This window comes from Oncorhynchus clarkii, chromosome 2, assembly GCF_045791955.1.
Source record: "Oncorhynchus clarkii lewisi isolate Uvic-CL-2024 chromosome 2, UVic_Ocla_1.0, whole genome shotgun sequence".
Taxonomy (NCBI): domain Eukaryota; kingdom Metazoa; phylum Chordata; class Actinopteri; order Salmoniformes; family Salmonidae; genus Oncorhynchus; species Oncorhynchus clarkii.
Genome location: NC_092148.1, coordinates 25575750 through 25598520, shown reverse-complemented (window position 1 = coordinate 25598520; position 22771 = coordinate 25575750). Strand labels below are relative to the sequence as shown.

Below are 22771 nucleotides of genomic sequence, written 5' to 3'. Positions count from 1 at the left end.
ATCACCCTGAACACACCATCCCCACTGTCAAACATGGTGGTGGCAGCATCATGGTTTGGGCCTGTTTTTCTTCAGCAGGGACAGGGAAGATGGTTAAAATTGATGGGAAGATGGATGGAGCCAAATACTGGACCATTCTGGAAGAAAACCTGATGGAGTCTGCAAAAGACCTGAGACTGGGACGGAGATTTGTCTTCCAACAAGACAATGATCCAAAACATAAAGCAAAATCTACAATGGAATGGTTCAAAAATAAACATATCCAGGTGTTAGAATGGCCAAGTCAAAGTCCAGACCTGAATCCAATCAAGAATCTGTGGAAAGAACTGAAAACTGCTGTTCACAAATGCTCTCCATCCAACCTCACTGAGCTTGAGCTGTTTTGCAAGGAGGAATGGTAAAAAATGTCAGTCTCTCGATGTGCAAAACTGATAAGAGACATACCCCAAGCGACTTACAGCTGTAATCGCAGCAAAAGGTGGCGCTACAAAGTATTAACTTAAAGGGGCTGAATAATTTTGCACGCCCAATTTTTCAGTTTTTGATTTGTTAAAAAAGTTTGAAATATCCAATAAATGTCGTTCCACTTCACGATTGTGTCCCACTTGTTGTTGATTCTTCACAAAACAATACAGTTTTATATCTTTATGTTTGAAGCCTGAAATGTGGCAAAAGGTCGCAAAGTTCAAGGGGGCCGAATACTTTCGCAAGGCACTGTTTCTGAGGTTCAGCACTTGCTTGTAGAACTATCTGCTCTTAACCATACAGACCGAAATAAGAACCCGTTTTCAAAACTGAGAAAAGGCACTTTAATTTATTAGAAACATACATTTAATCAAATAACTTACAACTGGAGGGTACTGTATATTGATACTTTATATAACAATATAAAATATAAACACAATTTTGCACAGTATAACGTTCATGGTAATCAAAAGACAAAAATAAGTAATTCTCACAATGAAAATGTCATCCTTTGAAATAAATAAAACTGTGAGTTTTGCACTTCACAGACCCTAATATACAATTGTAGAAAATACATTTTTCCCAGTCTCCATATCACACACTAGCATGTAACTCAACAATGGAAACAAAAGTATAAACATAAACAAGGTGGACTAGAAAGAACCATTTCCTGTATCCTTCCCATTGTAACAACAGAATGCAGAGGTACTATTGTGGTGTTGGCGGTGGGCACTAAAGCTTTTCCTTTAAAATAACTAAAAAGGCCTAGAGGCCATCCAAATTAGAACATCGGTTCTTGTCTTGACAGGTATCTTATAGGTAAGGTGGGGAGGTCAGTAGCGTTCCTTGGGTTCGCTGAACTTACGTTTCTTCGGCACAGAGGCCTGGACATCCTGACTGCAGGGGAACTCGAACTGCGATATCTGCTAATCAGAGAGTGACAGACAGTTTACAAACTAATGCAAGACTCTAAAATGAATGATTGCCAAACAATATTCTGTATACACCTAGATGGGATGGACTGAATGAGTCATATTGACTTGTTAAAAAAACATGTAGGTTTTATCTTTAAAAGACAATTCGCAAATTATTATCTCTCCTTCCTTGAGTAAGACTGGGGGCTGAAATCTATGATGCTCGAGGGGGCGTGTCTCCCACCATTTTGTCTTCGATGGGAGAGGGCTTCTTCTTCTTGACACTGTGCACCTTTCTCTCCTGCACACACACACACAGAACAAAGACAGTAAATCACAGACTGCAGGGAAGTGTTTGAGAAGCTAGTCAGATACACTAGTCCCACAGATATACATCCTCCATGATCATTTTTACATGACGTTATACAAAGATGTCTTCCATTTGAACAGAACCAGTAGGAGTTAGATATGGTTGTGCGTTTTTGGGGGGCACTGACCAGGGTGGACCTGGTGACGCGTCCGCTCCGGGTCCTCTTAATGACCACTTCCAGGTCAGATGTCCTCTTTCCCAAAGTGTCCATCTGAGAAAGACAGGTCAATCAAACCACAGACCGTTACCTTCACAACTGGAGCAGCCCCTATATTACTTTATATTCATACAGTACTATCCCACCTATGTATTTGTATTGTTCTGTATTTACATTTGGTTGATACAAGGCCTATCTTTGTCATGACTATGCAGAATGTACATTTTGCTGTTATTTTACCTGAGAGTTCTCTGTGCTCTCCTCACACACCTCCATCTTCTCCTGGCAGTTCACCTGGACCTCTTTGAGCATCAAACATGATGAAAACACAACATGGATTTCAGACCGCATTTGACTTCTTAAAAGAGAAAAAATGTTCAGCGAAACTTCTTTATACTAAGTTTTGAGAGAGGAGGTCCTACCAGAATTGTCCAAGTAAATGTCATTGTCTGGATTTTCCATTACTTTTATCATGCGGGTCTGAAAGTAGAAATCCCATTAAAAATGTTATATACTGTAGATATATCCCATGGGTTAGAGACAGCAACGCCCCCTACTGGGTTAAAACAATAGCGCCTTGCCATAGGCACCCAGTCAAATAAGCCAAGATTTATGTCAGCCTCAGGTCTCACCTGCTGACTGCTGATCTTGGTCACTGTCCCCCCCTCCTCCATCTTCAGCTCCCACTTGTCCCTCACGCAGATGGGCTGCTCGTCATCAACCTACAGAGAAAAGGGGACAGCTGTTAATCAACGTGTCACCCACTAGTCTGGTTGACATTACTCTGACTCTTTAGTTATCTCCCACGTTTCCTTCATACCTGCTCCAGCCTTTCTCTCTCTGTGGTCACGTCCACCTTCAGGGTGTGGAAGGGAGTGACCACCTCGCCCATGGTCAGGTTGACGGGCTCCTTCTCAAACTGCATGCTATCGCCGTCCCCCTCCATGAAGCCTGGGGGCTGGTAGTCCTGGGGAGTGACTGAGATATACACACACACAAACACACTCTTTAGGTGGTAAAAAAAAAAAAAAAAAACATATACTTGTTATATCCTATGAAAGTTCAATTTTACTTCCGTACTCCGTCCGGGTTTTGTAGGCTAAGAATGGGCTTCAAATTTTGATATCAAATTCATAAAAACGGGGTCATTTAAGATATATTTATCGTATATATGCCAGTTTAACGTATTTGACGCTCAATAAGCACAAAGCTGAAAAGTTTAATTTGAACTACAAATCAAAAGGCAGTGGTTGGCAACATTCAGTGAAAAACACTCCCAGCCTAATCTAATATAAAACACATCAAACAGCCTGCAACTAACAGGTTGTTACCTTCCTGTAAGTCCTCAGCTCAAGCAGGCATGCTCCAGCATGCTAACAACGCTGCAGTAGTAGTTCAAATGAGACTTTTCTAACTTTTGTAATGTCTTACTTATTGAGCGTCAAATATTTTGATAAAAGGCATCGGGTATGAGAAAATCAATGCACAATTATAAACTGGGTGGTTCGAGCCCTGAATGCTGATTGGCTGAAAGCCATGGTATAGCAGACCATATACCATGGGTATGACAAAACATTGACCTTTACTGCTCTAATTAAGTTGGTAACCAGTTTATAATAGCATTAAGGCACTTCTGGGTTGTGCTAGGACACAGCCCTTAGCTGTGTTATATTGGCCATATACCACACCACCTCGGGTCTTATTGCTTAAATATACGCTGAGTATACAAAAAACCTGCTCTTTCCATGACATAGACTGACCAGGTGAAAGATATAATCCCTTATTGATGTCACTTGTTAAATCCACTTCAATCAGTGTAGAAGGGAAAGTGACAGGTTAAAGAAGGATTTTGAAGCCTTGAGACAATTGAGACATGGATTGTGTATGTGTCCCATTCAGAAGGTGAATGGACAAGACACAAGATTAAAGTGCCTTTGAACTGGGTATGGTAGTAGTTGCCAGGCTCACCGGTTTGAGTGTGTCAAAAACTGAAATGCAGCTGGATTTTTCACGCTCAACCGTTTCCCGTGTGTATCAAGAATGGTCCACCACCCAAATGACTCGACTGTGGGAAGCATTGGAGTCAACATGGGCCAGCATCCCAGTGGAATGCTTTTGACACCTTGTAGAGTCCATGCCCCAATGATTTGAGGCTGTTCTGAGCGCTCCTAATGTTTGGTATACTCAGTGTAATTAAATTAATTTGATCATTCAAAAGATCCGGGACATGACCCCGGAACAGCGTACTGCATCACATCATCCCTTGTCTTTTAGCTTACTCTACATCATTGTGTGGTCTTTACCGTCGTCGTAGTAGGAGAGTTTCATGTTAAGACAGACATTGTCTGGCAGAGGACCCAGGTTCTGCATCAGTGTGTAGAGTTTACGCACCAGGAGGATGCTGGATTTTTTTGTGCTGCTGCAAGCCAGTTTTCCCAGATTCTTGTTGTTTTTGCTAAAACAAAAATAAATGTAAACATTTTTAAACAATTTAAAGTGTCTTTCTTCAATGCTTCTCAATGAAATTCTGCCATGTTATCATTATGTTATACACATTAGGGTTGAATATTTTCCACGAATTTGACAAATGTCCGCCAAGACCGGATGTGTCCTTCAAAAGCATTACAAAGCATATAAATAGGCCTATGTCTGGATTTTATTAGAGCTTTGATCGTAAAGTCATGCCTGATGCAACCTAAACCTGATTAAATACATTTTATGACCCTACATTAAAGACATTTAATGAGCCCAAGCCCAAATGATTGAAACCGTTATCCAATACAGCTACTTCACATTACATAAGACAGAAAAACATAAAAGCACATAGATGTAGCTAGCTATATGCTCTCTTGGGTAAATAAATGAAACAAGCTCCAGTAATCTTTTTGAGTGTGAACTGTATTACTGTACTGCATTCTATTATACTGTATTATATGAACTGGAATTACGCAGCTCGTTCAAACCATGACAAAGCAGGGAGAGAACATGCGATTCTGGTCAGCACATGCGGTCTACAAAGTTATAAGTATAGGCTAGTGAATTTGATTGACATTTTTCATAATATTTCCCCTAATGTTATTAGTCTACCTCCTCTTTCTCTCTCTAGTGTTGCTTCATTCCTTCCTTGCTTTCAACAGTTAAATGTCATTTGTTTTGTTGTCCTTATCTTTATCATTCTAATGACATGCTTGAATAATATAGGACTAGAATGAGATGCAACAGGCTTTCACTTCTCTTCATGAGGATTGGATGGTTATGGGTCTGCATAAATAACTGCTATAGCCTACCGCCATCGCACATTTGCTCTTCTTTCAAACTACCCATGAGTTCTATTGGCTGCTGTATTTAACATTCAGCAAACAAGAGCTAGTGTCCCTCTTCGAATAGTCTATTGGTATAAAAAAATGCAAAAAAATTATGTCCAGCCGCTATTCTAGTCTAGGTTTTCCTGCATGGGAGCATTTTTTTTACAGAGAGGACAGCTGAGTACAGGTGTGTGCGTATTGCACAAGAGACAGAGGCTATAAGTTAGAAGCTTATTATGCATTACCCATCATCATTTATTTCCTAAATATAAGGCTAATACTGCATTGGATGTATTACCTGAAAGAGGGAGGCTAGCACATCTAGAGTGCATTTGGAAATTATTCAGAGCCCTTGACTTTCTCAACATTTTTTTTACATTACAGCCTTATTCTAAAATGTATTAAATAAAACCTGTTCCTCATAAATCTACACACAATACCTCAAATTTGGACAAAAAGACAGGATTGTGTTGAGGCACAGATTTGGGGAAGGGTACATTTCAAAACATTTCTACTACATTAAAGGTCCCCAAGAACACAGTGGCCTACATAATTATTAAATGGAAGAAGTTTGGAACCACCAAGACTCTTGCTAGAGCTGGCCGCTCAACCAAACTGAGCAATCGAGGGAGAAGTGCCTTGGTCAGGGAGGCGACCAAGAACCCGATGGTCAGACTAACAGAGATCCAGACTTCCTCTGTGGAGATGGGAGAAACTTCCAGAAAGACAACCATCTCTGCAGCTCTCCACCAATTAGGCCTTTATGGTAGAGTGGCCAGACGGAAGCCACTCCTCAGTAAAAGGTTCATGTCAGCCCGCTTGAAGTTTGCCAAAAGGCACCTAAAGACTCTCAGACCATGAGAAACAAGATTCTCTGGTCTGATGAAACCAAGATTGAACCTTTGGCCTGAATGCCAAACGTAATGTCTGCAGGAAACCTGGCACCATCCCTACGGTGAAGCATGGTGGTGGCAGCATCATGCTGTGGGGATGTTTTTCTGCGCAGGGACTGGGAGACTAGTCAGGCTCGAGGGAAAGATGAACGGAACAAAGTACAGAGAGATCCTTGAAGAAAAACTGCTCCAGAGCACTCAGGACCTCAGACTGAGGCATATGTTCACCTTCCAACAGGACAACGAACCTAAGCACATAGCCAAGACAACGCAGCATTGGCTTCAGGACAAGTCTCTGAATGTCCTTGAGTGGCCCAGCCAAAGCCTGGACTTGAACCTGATTGAACATTTCTGGAGAGACCTGAAAATAGCTGTGCAGCAACGCTCCCCATCCAACTTAACAGAGCTTGACAAGATCTGCATAGAAGAATGGGAGAAACTCCCCAATACAGGTGTGCAACACTTGTAGTGTCATACCCAAGAAGACTCGAGACTGTAATCGCTGCCAAAGGTGCTTTAACAAAGTACTGAGTAAAGGGTCTGAATACTTATGAAAATGTGATATTTCCGTTTTTATTTGATATATACATTCGCAAAAAACAATTAAAATCTGTTTTTGCATTGTCATTATGGGGTATTGTTTGTATATTGATGAGGGGAAAAAACTATTGAATCAATTTTAGAATAAAGCTGTAACGTAACAAAATATGGAAAAAGTCAAGGGTTCTGAATACTTTCCGAATGCACTGTACATATAGGCCTATATACAGTTGAAGTCTGAAGTTTACATACACCTTAGCCAAATACATTTAAACTCAGTTTTTCAAAATTCCTAACATTTAATCCTAGTAAAAATTCCCTGTTTTAGGTCAGTTAGGATCACCACTTTATTTTATGAATGTGAAATGTCAGAATAATAGTAGAGATAATTATTTATTTCATATTTTATTTCTTTCATCACATTCCCAGTGGGTCAGAAGTTTACATACACTCAATTAGTATTTGGTAGCATTGCCTTTAAATTGTTTAACTTGGGTCAAACATTTCAGGTAGCCTTCCACAAGCTTTCCTACAATAAGTTGGGTGAATTTTGGCCCATTCCTCCTGACAAAGTTGGTGCAACTGAATCAGGTTTGTAGGCCTCCTTGCTCGCACATGCTTTTTCAGTTCTGCCCACAGATTTTCTATGGGATTGAGGTCAGGGATTTGTCATGGCCTCTCCAATACCTTGACTTTGTTGTCCTTAAGCCATTTTGCCACAACTTCGGAAGCATGCTTGTGGTCATTGTCCATTTGGAAGACCCCTTTGCGACCAAGCTTTAACTTCCTGACTGATGTCTTGAGATGTTTCTTCAATACATCCACATAATTTTCCTCATCATGATGCCATCTATTTTGTGAAGTGCACCAGTCCCTCCTGCAGCAAAGCACCCCCACAACATGATGCTGCCACCCCCGTGCTTCACGGTTGGGATGGTGTTCTTCGGCTCGCAATCCTCCCCTTTTTTCCTCCAAAGATAACAATGGTCATTATGGCCAAACAGTTCTATTTTTGTTTCATTTGACCAGAGGACATTTCTCCAAAAAGTACGATCTTTGTCCCCATGTGCAGTTGCAAACCGTAGTCTGGCTTTTTTATGGCAGTTTCGGAGCAATGGCTTATTCCTTGCTGAGCGGCCTTTCAGGTTATGTCAATATTAGACTTGTTTTACTGTGAATATAGATACTTTTGTACCTGTTTCCTCCAGCATCTTCACAAAGTCCTTTGCTGTTGTTCTGGGATTAATTTGCACTTTTTGCACCAAAGTACATTAATCTCTAGGAGACAGAACGTGTCTCCTTCCTGAAAGGTATAACGGCTGCGTGGTCCTGTGGTGTTAATACTTGCGTACTATTGTTTGTACAGATTAACGTGGTACCTTCAGGCGTTTGGAAATGGATGAACCAGACTTGTGGAGGTCTACATTTTTTTTCTGAGGTCTTGGCTGATTTCTTTTGATTTTCTCATTATGTCAAGCAAAGAGGCACTGAGTTTGAAGGTAGGCCTTAAAATACATCCACAGGTACACCTCCAATTGACTCAAATGATGTCAATTAGCCCATCAGAAGCTTCTAAAGCCATGACATCAATTTCTGGAATTTCCCAAGCTGTTTAGGCAGTCAACTTAGTGTATGTAAACTTCTGACCCACTGGAATTGTGAAACAGTGCATTATAAGTGAAATAATCTGTCTGTAAACAATTGTTGGAAAAATGCTTTGTGTCATGCACAAAGTAGATGTCCTAACCGACTTTCCAAAACTATAGTTTGTTAATTAACAAGAAATTTGTGGAGTGGTTGAAAAATGAGTTTTAATGACTCCAACCTAAGTGTATGTAAACTTCCCGACTTGAACTGTATATCAATCTTGAACACGATTATCTATTTTGGATGCAATTTGAATGGAATTGATAGAAAGAAAGACTGCGAGAGAGCATTCACTCATACACCGATTTAAAGAAACGATAAAGGAGTGTTTTAACCACGGCAATTAAAGAAATATATAATCTTTACAATAAAAAAATAAGGTGATCCCCGAAAGCCAGATGGAGGTGTGCAAATTAGATGCGCATTCGGTCTTTATATTACTGTAGCATAGGCTATGCTGCAGCAAATGTAGGACAACCCTATCACAATAAAAAAAGTTACAAAGTTACCAAGGGAGGGTCTACATACTGAGATGGGCCGTTGGTTCCCACCCTGAGTGTTGATGATTCATTATGCAGTGACCAGAGGGAAGGCCTTACTGAATCCAGATTTAGACATCGCATATAATTGAACAGTTCCATTTCAAGTCATGCTGTTCATATAAATAATTTATAATAATTTACCGGTTTCTCAGTTATTTATCCTTGGGAAAGGGAGTGGTTTTGGGCAGTAAATCTCTGTAAATCTCAGTAACCGGGTTCCCACCATTCAACCCTAATACACATTCACAAAGCTATACCTTTCAAAGTCAATTTTGGGTCCCTTTTCAGTGTATTGGACTTTGAACTGGTAGCATTCAGTAACCTTCTGGAAATTGTAAAGAAAGACCAGTGTCACAATGAAAAACAGCTTGATTCAAGAGGTTACACATACTGTAGTTTGTTCTAGTGCAGAGAATCAAAGCATTACTATGATCGATGCCTATGGGGTTAAAAAGTAGTCTATTACCTTTGGATTCTCTGGGTCTGTGTATATCTATAGAAAGTGGAAGGAGACTACAAACTTTAGCAACGGAAAATGTAAATGCTTTATATGCTGAAGAAAATATTCGTTACGATATACTCACAGACATAACGACCGTCCGCAACTGTTGGAATACAAGACATTCATTATTTGTAATTAATTAACATTAATAACATGCAGATAATGAATAAACAACTACATGCTAGCATCTCACTTACATATTTTCTCTGAAGGGCATCAAAGCATCCATGCATCCTGGGAGGTGTATAAAAGAGTCTTAATTAATCAACACTGAATTAATCATCTAACTAGGATAAAGGGAAAGGATTTGGCCACAGAGTACTGTACTGTACTGTACTGTACTGTAATTTCCCTCTGAGGCTTGGTGGTGAATACTAACCACTGTACAATCTGACTGGCACCAGGGCAGGTGCGCTCCTCCCTGAGGATCATAACTTTCTGCTCTGTGGCATAGAAAGAGAAGTGTAAGGCTACTTGAAGATCTCGGCTAGGGTATCATCATTTAAATAACAATTGAGTTCATTTAAAAATAACATAAATTGTGTTTTGACCTTCAACATATTTTCTCCCATAAGCTTTTTCTGGGAAAAGACCCCTGAGATAAGTGATGCTGGAGACTGCAATGGCCAGCAGTTTCTTCACAACAATCAAGGACTGCTGCTCTGTTGAAACTACATTTGGCAGCAACTGGGTGCCCTATAAAATATAACAAAGACAGACGCTTACACCGAGGCAATTTGAAGAGGTCTGAATAAATAGACGCATGTAGATATTCATAGAACATGCCATTTGCTAGCTATAAAACAGCAATTCAATAGGACCAAGGTCTGGCTATGGATTGCCAGAGGTTTTACCTGAGCAGCGCGCAAACGTTGTTCACAGGCCATGGTAGTAATAGTTGATAACAAGTTGTCAAATCTACAAAATTAAGATTAATCAGAAGCCAGGTAACTAGCTATCAAGGTAAAGCTATGTTGAAATATGTAACTAGGTAGCTAAGTACTAGTTTACACAGATAGATACAGAAATATGTTATACTAATCTGGCTAGCTACGTCAGCTAACTAGCTATCTGCATTACATTTGTTAGCTAACGTAGCTAGAAGTACACACACCAACTGATCATGACACTGATTTTACTCTACAACCCATTGTGAATAGTATGAAATTGCATAACTCACATAGCTAGCTATTACTACCTAGATAGAGCGCAGTCACTCAATTTGTTTTTTGGTTAAAAAAATTACAACAAAAATACAATCTAGAAGCTAGCCAGACCGAATTTACTAAGAAACTGTTGGATGTTGGGCCAAACTCGCGCCAGACACACACATTTACCCGCCAAACCTGACAGCTAAAGTATCCAATCAGAGGGAAGCTTAGATAACGTACATTTTCTTGCCACCACAACATGCATTGAGTGATTAGTGATATCAAAGGTAGTAAGTGATATGTCCTGGCCGAGGTAAACATCAGTTTTAAATTAAGTTGATTATGTTGTGGCTCTGTTGTTAGTGTAGTTTGATGCAACGCTGCGCACAGATTGAATATCCGCACTCTATTGGACACAGCTCTGTCATTCAGCATTTCTCTATGATTAGTAGCATTTCATTGGCTCTCCTGGTATCTAATACAACGTGTTTCCTTATACCATTGGTTACTGTATATTTATGTCACAAATGGCAATCCCACACGACGGCGTCACAAATTATTTAGCTTTTTTTTGTGTCGAGGATCCTTGTTCACAAGAGGCAGGTTAGATTTGTGGAAGCTAGAGGAGCACCCCTGCATACATTCTAACCTGCGTTTTCAAGCAAATCGGACTTCTAGTCCATTACAGCTGCGTAATGTCGTCCGAAAATCTATCAGATACTCCGATGGAATATGAGGATGAAAAACAGGTGGGTTTAATATCATGACACTATCTTGAGTTGGAAAGCTAACTATAACGCTAGCTCGTTGTAACGCGTTACAAGTAAAGTGTTTGATTTGATAGCTAGCTAGTTAGCTTTCGTTATAGCATCAAACCTGTAAACTTCTCGTTTACCAACAATGACAGTGTGTATAAATGTTTTGGAAAGGTATTGAGTAAGATTTACGTGTCTCCCGATAATCAATAATAACGTAGGTATTGTATTATTGAGTTATTTGTTCCGTTTTCCCTTGTGCCATTGTGGCTCGCTGGTCCATAGGTTATAAAATATGCCTGGGCCGTATTGGTCTATCCTGACACTGCAGTAGTTGAGGTTGAGTCTTCCGGCTTTCGAGACAAATACAAACAATACTACTATAGCCTATCCTTTGAAATCTGTGTTTCAATGGAAACCATGGTCAATCATCACAGTTACTTACATGCTAGCGGATCAGTCACACAAAGCTTTAATGATGTATAAGCTAGATCTATTGATTCATACTCGTTTTCAGTCCCCTATGCTTTGTGAATGTTATTTGCAGTGTTGCACTGATATTAGGTTTAGCTATATATACAGTTGAAATCGGAAGTTTACATACACTTAGGTTGGAGTTATTAAAACTCATTTTTCAACCACTCCACAAATGTTTTGTTAACAAACCATCGTTTTTGCAAGTCTGTTAGGACATCTACTTTGTGCATGACACATTTTTCCAACAATTGTTTACAGACAGATTATTTCACTGTATCACAATTCCAGTGGGTCAGAAGTTTACATACACTAAGTTGACTGTGCCTTTAAACAGCTTGGAAAATTCCAGAAAATGATGTCATTGCTTTAGAAGCTTCTGATTGACTCAAATTATGTAAATTAGCCTTTTGGAGGTGTCCCTGTGGATGTATTTCAAGGCCTTCCTTCAAACTTCAGTGTCTCTTTGCTTGACATCATGGGAAAATCAAAAGAAATCAGCCAAGACCTCGGAAAAGAACATTGTAGACCTCCACAAGTCTGGTTCATCCTTGGGAGAAATTTCCAAATGCCTGAAGGTACCACGTTCATCTGTACAAACAATAGTACGCAAGTATAAACACCATGGGACCACGCAGCCGTAATACCGCTCAGGAAGGAGATGCGTTCTGTCTCCTAGAGACGAACGTACTTTGGTGCGAGAAGTGCAAATCAATCCCCGAACAACAGCAAAGGACCTGGAGGAAACCGGTACAAAAGTATCTATATCCACAGTAAAATGAGGCCTATATCGACATAACTTGAAAGGCGGCTCCGCAAGGAAGAAGCCACTGCTCCAAAACCGCCATAAAAAAAGCCAGACTACAGTTTGCAACTGCACATGGGGACAAAGATTGTACTTTTTGGAGAAATGTCCTCTGGTCTGATGAAACAAAAATATAACTGTTTGGCCATAATGACCATCGTTATGTTTGGAAGAAAAAGGGGGAGGCTTGCAAGCCGAAGAACACCATCTCAACCGTGAAGCACAGGGATGGCAGCATCATGTTGTGGGGGTGCTTTGCCGCAGGAGGGACTGGTACACTTCACAAAATAGATTGCATCATGATGAAGAAAAATTGTGGATATATTGAAGCAACATCTCAAGACATCAGTCAGGAAGTTAAAGGTTAGTCACATGGTTCTTCCAAATGTACAACGACCCCAAAGCATGTTTCCAAAGTTGTGGCAAAATGGCTTAGGGACAACAAAGTATGTATTGGAGTGGCCATCACAAAGCCCTGACCTCAATCCTATAAAGAATTTGTGGGCCGAACTGAAAAAGCATGTGCGGACAAGGAGGCCTACAAACCTGACTTCGTTACACCAGCTCTGTCAGGAGGAATGGGCCAAAATTCAGCCAACTTATTGTGGGAAGCTTGTGGAAGGCTACCCAAAACGTTTGACCCAAGTTAAACAATTTTAAAGGGAATGCTACCAAATACTAATTGAGTGTGTGTAAACTTCTGACCCACTGGGAATGTGATGAAAGAAAGAAAAGTTGAAATAAATCATTGTCTCTACTATTATTCTGACATTTCACATTCTTAAAATAAAGTAGTGATCCTAACTGACCTAAAATGAGGAATTTCTACTTGGATTAAATGTCAGGAATTGTAAAAACTGATTTTAAATGTATTTGGCTCAGGTGTATGTAAACTTCAACTGATGAAAAGTCACTTGTACAGGCAGCATCCTGAGTGGATGCTGGTGAAGGTCAGAGGTCTGTTGACAAACCCACTGGTCATATCATCAATATTCATTGACTAGCAGGTATAGGGAAGGTACTGATGCTATACTTTGTCTTATCGTTGATAATGGGTGCTTTTAATGCAATGGTATTTTGATACAATGACTTGAAGCGAAACTGGTCATGTGAGAAAATAACATTTCATGGTAGCTACTATGGGTCTAGCAGTTTGGAACCGTTTGAGGGTGTGAAAAGTATCCAGTCCACTCTTGCATTTTCCCTTATTGGGGCTGAATATAGCAACTTTTTAAGTTGTTGTAATGGATCCAAGTGAATCAGCAAGGGAATCTGTTCATCTGCTTCTCTACCCTGAGTCACCTACTATCCCTGCTCCAGCAAGCTTTGCGTTTACTGTCCTCTGCATGGAATGGCAGATATTCTCCTGTACTTCGATTGCAGGGTTTTGTGGGTTTCTCAATGTCTTCTTAGCTTTATTTAGCCAGATAAGTTATGTCTAAACAGTGATGCTGAGACTCAGATTGTTCCAATGAAAATGTATGCCAAACTAAAAACCAATGATTGCACAGTTTAAAAAAAAAAACATGCATCCACAAGGACTACTTTTAAGTTTCCACACAAAAAATTTACAGAACACATTTACTTTAAGAACAGTGCAGATACAAACAGAATGATGGTTTGTGCTGTCATTCTGTTACCAAACTTTGCATCTGCACTGTTCTGTAAGTACACAAATAAAATAGAAATTGCTACATTTTCTGTAGAAATTGTTAGAAGTAGTGCCTGTGCATAGAGTTGTATGGTTTGTTTAACTTTGTAATCATTGGGTTTTGTTTTGACATTTTAAAGTGAAAAATCAGTCTCAGCTTCACTCTGTTACTGTGGAATTGCCCCAATAGAGAATACATGTTTTGCTGACTTCTACCCAGAGTCTCTGGACTGTGGGCAATAGCAAGGTGTGTCCTGTTAGCCTACTTTCCACTGGCATCTGTCCATGGACTCCACACTGGCAGTAAAGGGTAAACCAGTTTGTCTAGTGCAGGAGTTGCCTCCAGTAAAACCATAGGCTTACACCTTACAAAAAGCTTTAGCAATGAAGGTGTCATGTGAACACTAGAACCACTCTGCAAGCTCTGTGTACCTAGACTTTGGTCAGCAATTACTCAAGGCCTGTTTCTGTATAATATTCTCCATAACCATAAATAACCATGGCTTGTACATATTTGCAGACAAACTGTTTTCCTTTCATAAAGTCATCTGTTTTTATGGCACCAATAACATGTCAGGGATGGGGAAACGGGTAACAAGGCTGTTTTATCCACATTAGCTGAGGAAAAGTGTGTAAGATACAGGGAAATAATGGATGTGAAGCTGCTTTTTAGTCACTTAATTCTTACTCAATCATAACACTCGTCTTCTGAGTGAGTTGTTTATCGCAGGCAACCATGAGGGCGTGAGAGAGTGTTGCAGGAGAGCATGCAGAGTGTGACTCATACTATGAAGACGCTTCAACTCCCTCAAGTCATTTTCATGGCGTTAGCCCACTTCACAGCTGAATATGAGTAGGGTTAGGCTATATGATTCAGATGCAATCCTTTCTGAAGTGCACAGTGCCAGCCCAGTAATCTTGTTGTTTTGTCATCAGACCATCTTATAACCTTCTTATTAGTTTCAAGTTTTAATGCCACAAGTACAGTGAAATGTCCTTCTTGCAACTTCTAAACCCAACAATGCAGTAATCAATAACAATGTAATACTAAAAACAACATAAGGTAGAACATAAACACACAAGAAATAGAAATAAGAATAACACGAGAAAGTAAGTAAGCATTCTATATACAGGGTCAGTCAGTTCCAGTACCATATTTATAATGTGCAGGGATACTGGAGGAATGGAGGTAGATAATTGTAGGGGTACGGTGACTATGCATCAGGACAGTTAAATGGAGAATGTCTATTTTAAAAGCCTATGCTTGTTCTTCTCTGCGCATCATGGCTGACATTATGATGAAGGATATATAGGCGTAAGCCTATTGTTTAGATGTTTCCCCTCTTTAGCTAAATTCCTTGCACATAGCAAGTAGCACCCATATGACGGCACATCAAAATGTTTTCTTTGTCTGGACAGGACTCTCAGGAAAAGAATGCCAACCTTGTGAAGGGTGAAGAGGTCAAGCTGAAGGCCAAGTACCCCGGCCTGGGCCAAAAGCCTGGAGGCTCCGACTTCCTCATGAAGAGGCTACAGAAAGGGGTAGGTGGAACCCTTTTCCTGGAGAGCCACAGATAATATATGCTTTTGATTCCGCATGTTAGTGAGGCTTGGAACAAACACCTACACACCCTTGTTGACCACTTGACTAGGAAATCGCATAGGCTTTGAATACACCTCTTTAAGACATTTCAATGCGTTCTGCATTTATGAGGATCTGAGATTGCCTTGGTATGTCTGTGGTAGTAGCGACGTTTCAATTAACTTGTCCAGATACTTTTTTATTTTTTTGTCAACATTTTAGAAAGTTCACAAAGAATAGAGATTTAACTTTACGTTTAATTATCTTGTGTCAATAAATACAGCTGGACGTAATGACCTCGCACCTAAAAAATGATAAATTCTTTTAGCAAAAACCTACAGTGTCGAATAACAATAATGGTTGAAGTGTTTCATTACCCATTTAGGCAAATTGTGCAGTAATAAATTGGCGACAGCCTCTATGCCCTCCCACACATCGGTTTCATGTCTCGGGTATAGCCAGTGAAAGTCATGTATAGAATGCAATAATTTACTAATATTTCCATATTCTAATAATTCTCATGTGCCAATGTATCGCCATGGTGAAACTTGCACTCCTGTAGAGCTGAAATAATTGGATATGGAAACTTGCATCCAGCCAACCAGAAAAGCAAGGCAAAGCAATTTAGGCATTCTTGAAAGTCAGGACAATCCTTGTCCTGCAAAGAAACATTATAGTTGAAAAAAATTATTTAGAATTATTTAGAATTAAAATGTGTAGTGGAGCTTTATAGTTACTTGTGACATACTTTTTCTTGCCACTGTATGTGAACCCTTTGGAATTACCTGGATATCTATATTAATTGGTCATCAAATTTGATCTGATCTTCATCTAAGTCACAGGCAATAGGCAAACATAGTGTGCTTAAACTAATAACACACAAATTATTGTATTTTTCTTGTATATATTGAATACATAATTTAAACATTCACAGTGTAGGTTGGAAAAAGTATGTGAACCCCTCCCTATGCTAAAAGTTTCTCTAAACGCCTTGATGTCCACGTTAAGGCAAATTGTCTATAAATGGAGAAAGTTCAGCGCTGTTGCTACTCTCCCTAGGAGTGGCCGTCCTGCAAAGATGACTGCAAGAGCACAGCGCAGAATGCTCAATGTGGGTTAAGAATAATCCTAGTGTCAGCTAAAGACGTATAGAAATCTCTGGAACATGCTAACATCTCTGTTGACGAGTCTATGATACGTAAAACACGAAACAAGAATGGTGTTCGTGGGAGGGCACCACGGAAGATGACACTGCTGTCCAAGAAACCCATTGCTGCACGCCTGAAGTCTGCAAAAGTGGATGTTCCACAGCGCTACTGGCAAAATATTCAGTGGACAGATGAAACTACAGTTAAGTTGTTTGGAAGGAACACACACCACTGTGTGGAGAAAAAAAAGGCACAGCACACCAACATCCAAACCTCATCCCAACTGTAAAGTATGGTGGAGGGAGCATCATGGTTTGGGGCTGCTTTGCTGCCTCAGGGCCTAGACAGCTTGCTATCTTGGACAGAAATGAATTTCCAAGTTTATCAAGACATTTTGCAGGAGAATGTTAGGCTATTTGTCTGCAAATTGAAGCTCAACAGAAGTTAGGTGACGCAACAGGACAACGACCCAAAAAACAGAAGTAAATTAACAACAGAATGGCTTCAACAGAAGAAAATAGGCCTTCTGGAGTGGCCCAGTCAGAGTCCTGACCTCGACCCAATTGAAATGCTGTGGCATGACCTCAAGAGAGCAGTTTACACCAGACATCCCAAGAATATTGATGAACTAAAACAGTTTTGTAAAGAGGGATGGTCCAAAATTCCTCCTGACTGTTGTGCAGGTCTGATCCGCTACTACAGAAAACGTTTGGTTGAGGTTATTGCTGCCAAAGAAGGGTCAACCAGTTATTAAATCCAAGGGTTCACATACTTTCTCCACCCTGCACTGTGAATGTTTACATGGTGTGTTCAATAAAGACATGAAAACGTATAATTGTTTGTGTGTTATTAGTTTAAGCAGACTGTTTGTCTATTGGTGTGACCTAGATGAAGATCAGATCAAATTTTATGCAGAAATCCAGGTATTTCCAAAGGGTTCACCTACTTTTTATTGCCACTGTAAATACATTTATTCCAAAAACATTGTCTCCATTTGTCGAAATAAAGTTAGACAAAAGAAAATCCACCCCTGTCGAATGAATAAAAATTGAAGATCTTTAGAACATTTCTGCCATTTCCATGACACGTCGCAATTATTTTTTTTGCGACATTGCTTTTGTTGAATAAACCAGCGTCAATGAACCTGCCTATATTAATTTTAACTAGTAGAACTACTCAAGACAACCTGAATTGAATTCCTTTTTTCTTGCCCCCATCTAGCAAAAATACTTTGACTCAGGTGACTACAACATGGCCAAGGCCAAGATGAAGAACAAACAGCTGCCCGTGGCAGGCCCCGACAAGAACCTCGTCACAGGGGACCACATTCCCACGCCACAGGACCTGCCCCAGAGGAGGTCCTCCTTGGTGACCAGCAAACTAGCAGGCTAGCCTAGCCTCCACCCATCCACCAGGCCCCCAGCTAACGTTCCCCAACAATGTTCCCCCCCCTAGTCATCTCCAGGCTCCACTTGGCTTTAACATATCGGGGAGAGCTGTGAAAGTCAGTACATATTGCTTGTATATGGGTATGGTGGGGAGGGGAGGTGAACTGGGACCTTTTCTACCATCTCTCCACACAGCTCTGCCCTCTGCGCACTCTGCTCTACCGCCTCCCTTATGTCTTGGTTTGGTGTTCAGAGGTACATAAAGTAGATGTGCCATCAGGGAGGCCGAGTTTAATGCACTTTGTATTATGTACAGTACGTTTTTGCATCCCGAACGACACCAAAATATGTTGTTGACGAGGGAGTTGGGAACCATGATAGCTCCACATTTTTCGATGTTGTGTTCTCGTCAAAGCTGGGGGTAGATGTTTGCGTATTTTGCTTGCACACCAAATCTGGGAGGGAAGGGAACCATGGTGAAGTATCCAAAGGAAGGGAGCGGTAATCAGAGGGAAAAGTGGAAACTGATTTGTGGTTTCCTTTATCTCATGTTCTGTCAAACAAAAATCCAAGGTCGTCCACGCTGACCTGAATGAACAGATATGAAACTGCACATTTTCTGCTCATGTCGCTTTAATTCTTGACTCCCTGTTGCTCTTCTTTTTTAAATATGCTGCATGATTGTAACATGTAACGAAATGTGCAAATCTGGAGGGGTTAGACGACTGATAGGAAGTAGCAAGCAACCAAATGGAGCCCTGGAATGTCCATGGTAACTCTCCACACCTTCCTTCCCTCTCAATGTCCTGACAATCCACACACTCTGTCTGTAGGCTGCCCATGGCGAAAGCAATGGCAGAGCAAACTGAATACCCATGTATCATTTTTAAGGCTGGGAAAAGAAGCAACTGTTTAATATTCAAGTTAAATCTCAGTTCTGTGGCTATTACATCACCTCAAAAAGCCTAAATGATTGGTAGGGGATCAATTCGGTGTATATTTCTGTATTGTGTTGAGAATTGACATTTGGTATGATTTGTGTCTTCATAAAGGGTTGTTTGTTCATCGTCACGTATTAGCTATTTACTACAATCTGGCTCTTTTCACTGTTAATGGCAGTTCCTGTTGAGAAACTCTTCCAGTAACAGAAGAGTATTGCCTAGTTCCCAATTACATTAGTTGCTAAACCTCTCCTCGGTCTCTCCTTCAAATTCAACATAGGAGCCTCCCAGTGTACTGCTAAAGCATATAGCCTTACATATTGACATTCTAAATATAAAAATCTGTGACGTCAGTAATGGGGTAAAGAGTCGGCCACCGGCTAAACTGGCCCTGACTGGCCCCTGGCTCACACAGACCTAACTTGGACACAGCGTGTTTTAGAGATATGCTCACTTGACGCATGTCAAAGGGAAGGGATTTTATGACAGGAGAGGGGGGGGGGGGGGGGGGGGGGGGCAAAGTGTGAGTGTGGACTTAGTTGACCCTGCTCATACCTGTTGGTATGGTACAACTTGCCAAATAGTTAACTCATACAAAAGTAAAATGCTTGTACTCTGGTTTAAAGGTCAGAGGTTGTAGGCTATGTTATCACCTGAATGAGTTGTCCTATCACGCAATACACACTTGATCACTCCTATCTTGGCACCTTTTGAATATTCCCTGTGTCTAATTGGCATTGAGTGTGCTTGTCTGGGTTAGTATGAATGTGCTACTGTTCTCTGTCCCAGTGGGTGTAAATAGGCTTTTGGAGGTTGAGTTTTTTTTCATTCTGATTTCACTACTTGTAGTTCTCTGATTCCAATGTTTCCTTTCTCCTGTCATTGAATACACTACGTAAGCTTTATATATAATTTGTTTTACTGCAGAGACATTAATCTGTATAATATGAATGTGTGTAAATGCTGCTGATTCAGTCGATGACAAATCTTTTAAACTGAGATATTACCCTAATAAAGAACACCTGTCCTAGGATTCAAACAATCGGACCCACTCCTACCATGAATGTCTGCTAATGAGAGACTCACTAACCACTCCAGGTTTGGGAGTATAATTAGGATATGAATTGAAATTCTACCCATGATCAATGCAATCCATTTTGGGAACTGGCCAGCTGGAGTTGAAATTTAATTGACACCAACATGTTACTTGAATTTGAACAGAAAGACCTGCAGAATCCTAAATATTTGTAGCATGGCTTATTAAAGTGTCAAATAATATAATTGGATATGCTGAAATGAAGGTTGTTGAAACAACCGCAATCAAGAATTCCTCTCATAAGTTTTTGTGCACTGTCTGGCTTTGTATGGATTAATGTAATGAGAGATATACAGGTGAAGTCGGAAGTTTACATACATGTTAGCCAAATACATTTAACCTCAGTTTTTCACACTTCCTGACATTTAATCCCAGTAAAAAAAATCCCTGTCATAGGTCAATTAGGATCACCACTTTATTTTAAGAATGTGAAATGTCAGAATAATAGTAGAGAGAATTATTTATTTCAGCTTGTCAGAAGTTTACACACTCAATTAGTATTTGGTGGCATTGCCTTTAAATGGTTTTAACTTGGTTCGAACGTTTCAGGTAGCCTTCCACAAGCTTCCCACAATAATTTGGGGGAATTTTGGCCCATTCCTCCTGACAGAGCTGGTGTAACGAAGTCAGGTTTGTAGGCCTCCTTGCTCGCACACGCTTTTTCAGTTCTGCCCACAAATGTTCTATAGGTTTGAGGTCAGGGCTTTGTGATGGCCACTCCAATACCTTGACATTGTTGTCCCTAAGCCATTTTGCCACAACTTTGGAAGCATGCTTTGGGTCATTGTCCATTTGGAAAACCCCTTTGCGACCAAGTTTAACTGATGTCTTGAGATGTTGCTTCAATATATCCACAATTTTTCTACCTCATGATGCAATCTATTTTGTGAAGTGCACCAGTCCCTCCTACAGCAAAGCACCCCCACAACATGATGCTGCCACCCCCATGATTCATGGTTGGGATAGTGTTCATCGGCTTGCAAGCCTCCCCCTTTTTCCTCCAAACATAACATTATGGCCAAACAGTTCTATTTTTGTTTCATCAGACCAGAGGACATTTCTCCAAAAAGTACAATCTTTGTCCCCATGTGCAGTTGCAAACCGTAGTCTGGCTTTTTTTATGGCAGTTTTGGAGCAGTGGCTTCTTCCTTGCTGAGCGGCCTTTCAAGTTATGTCGATATAGGACTCATTTTACTGTGGATATAGATAATTTTGTACCTGTTTCCTCCAGCATCTTCACAAGGTCCTTTGATGCTCTTCTGGGATTGATTTGCACTTCTCACACCAAAGTACGTTCATCTCTAGGAGACAGAACGCGTCTCCTTCCTGAGCGGTATGATGCCTGCGTGTTCCCATGGTGTTTCTACTTGCGTACTATTGTTTGTACAGATGAACGTGGTACCTTCAGGCATTTGGAAATTGCTCCCAAGGATGAACTAGACTTGAGGTCTAGAATAGTTTTTTTTCTGAGGTCTTGGCTGATTTCTTTTGATTTTCCCATGATGTCAAGCAAAGAGGCACTGCGTTTGAAGTTAGACCCTGAAATACATCCACAGGAACACCTCCAATTGACTCAAATGATGTCAATTAGCATACCAGAAGCTTCTAAAGCCATGATGTAATTTTCTGGGATTTTCCAAGCTGTTTAAAGGCACAGTCAACTTAGTGTATGTAAACTTCTGACCCACTGGAATTGTGATAGATTATTTCACTAATAATTCAATGTGTCTGTAAACAATTGTTGGCAAAATGCTTTGTGTCATGCACAAAGTAGATGTCCTAACCGACTTGCCAAAACTATAGTTTGTTAACAAGAAATTTGTGGAGTGGTTGAAAAACAAGTTTTAATGACTCCAACCTAAATGTATGTAAACTTCCGACTTCAACTGTAGGAGGGTATGTTAAAATACCATGTCTTCTGTTCAACTATGATAAGTATGCGCCAGAATGTAAACAAGTGAAAATGACTGTGTGCTCTAAAGTACCTTGTGCTGCTTACCTAACCTGTTTTTGTTTAGCATACAGTAAAGATGTTTTAACATTCTCACTCACTGCATAACTACAACAAAAGTTTATCCTGGCCCAAGATAACTGCAGGGATATCTGGAGCACCCTTGCTCCCAATAACTGGGGGTTTACATAAGGATATGCTGATTGTGGAGCTGGAGAAAGTACATGAATACTAATAATGTTTCAGTTGTGTGGAAGTAATGGAGTGAATTTGTCAGTATTTGAAATAAACTTTTACATTAATATCAATTACTTGTTGTATGTTCAATGTTCTTCTCACATTATTGATTTGATCACCAGTCCTGTTTACAACAGAAACCAATAACCAACACACTGTCTTTAGCTACACAGGGCAGGATACCTCCACTTTATATGTTGATAAGTTACATACAAAGTATATGATCACAATCTGTCATTGGCCACCAGGGGACAGCA

At 40.3% G+C, this 22771-nt stretch overlaps 2 protein-coding genes across 2 annotated transcripts; one reads left to right on the top strand and one right to left on the bottom strand.

The window, feature by feature from the left end:
- Positions 1-960: 960 nt before the first annotated feature.
- LOC139364964 (HORMA domain containing 1) lies at positions 961-10621 on the bottom strand. Its single transcript, XM_071102246.1, has 16 exons — positions 10516-10621; positions 10190-10253; positions 9887-10031; positions 9715-9778; positions 9533-9569; positions 9418-9438; positions 9300-9326; positions 9091-9158; positions 4210-4361; positions 2727-2884; positions 2539-2628; positions 2329-2386; positions 2147-2208; positions 1877-1960; positions 1624-1680; positions 961-1391 (listed from the first exon to the last, which is right to left on the bottom strand). The coding sequence occupies exons 2-16, from the start codon at positions 10220-10222 to the stop codon at positions 1299-1301; spliced, it is 1149 nt and encodes a 382-aa protein (XP_070958347.1). The 5' UTR covers positions 10223-10253; positions 10516-10621; the 3' UTR covers positions 961-1298.
- A 431-nt stretch (positions 10622-11052) lies between these two features.
- LOC139364980 (alpha-endosulfine-like) lies at positions 11053-22585 on the top strand. The gene is made up of 3 exons (XM_071102267.1): positions 11053-11235; positions 15591-15713; positions 18123-22585. Exons 1-3 carry the CDS (start codon positions 11182-11184, stop codon positions 18291-18293), a joined length of 348 nt encoding a protein of 115 aa, XP_070958368.1. The 5' UTR covers positions 11053-11181; the 3' UTR covers positions 18294-22585.
- The last annotated feature ends 186 nt before the right edge of the window (positions 22586-22771 follow it).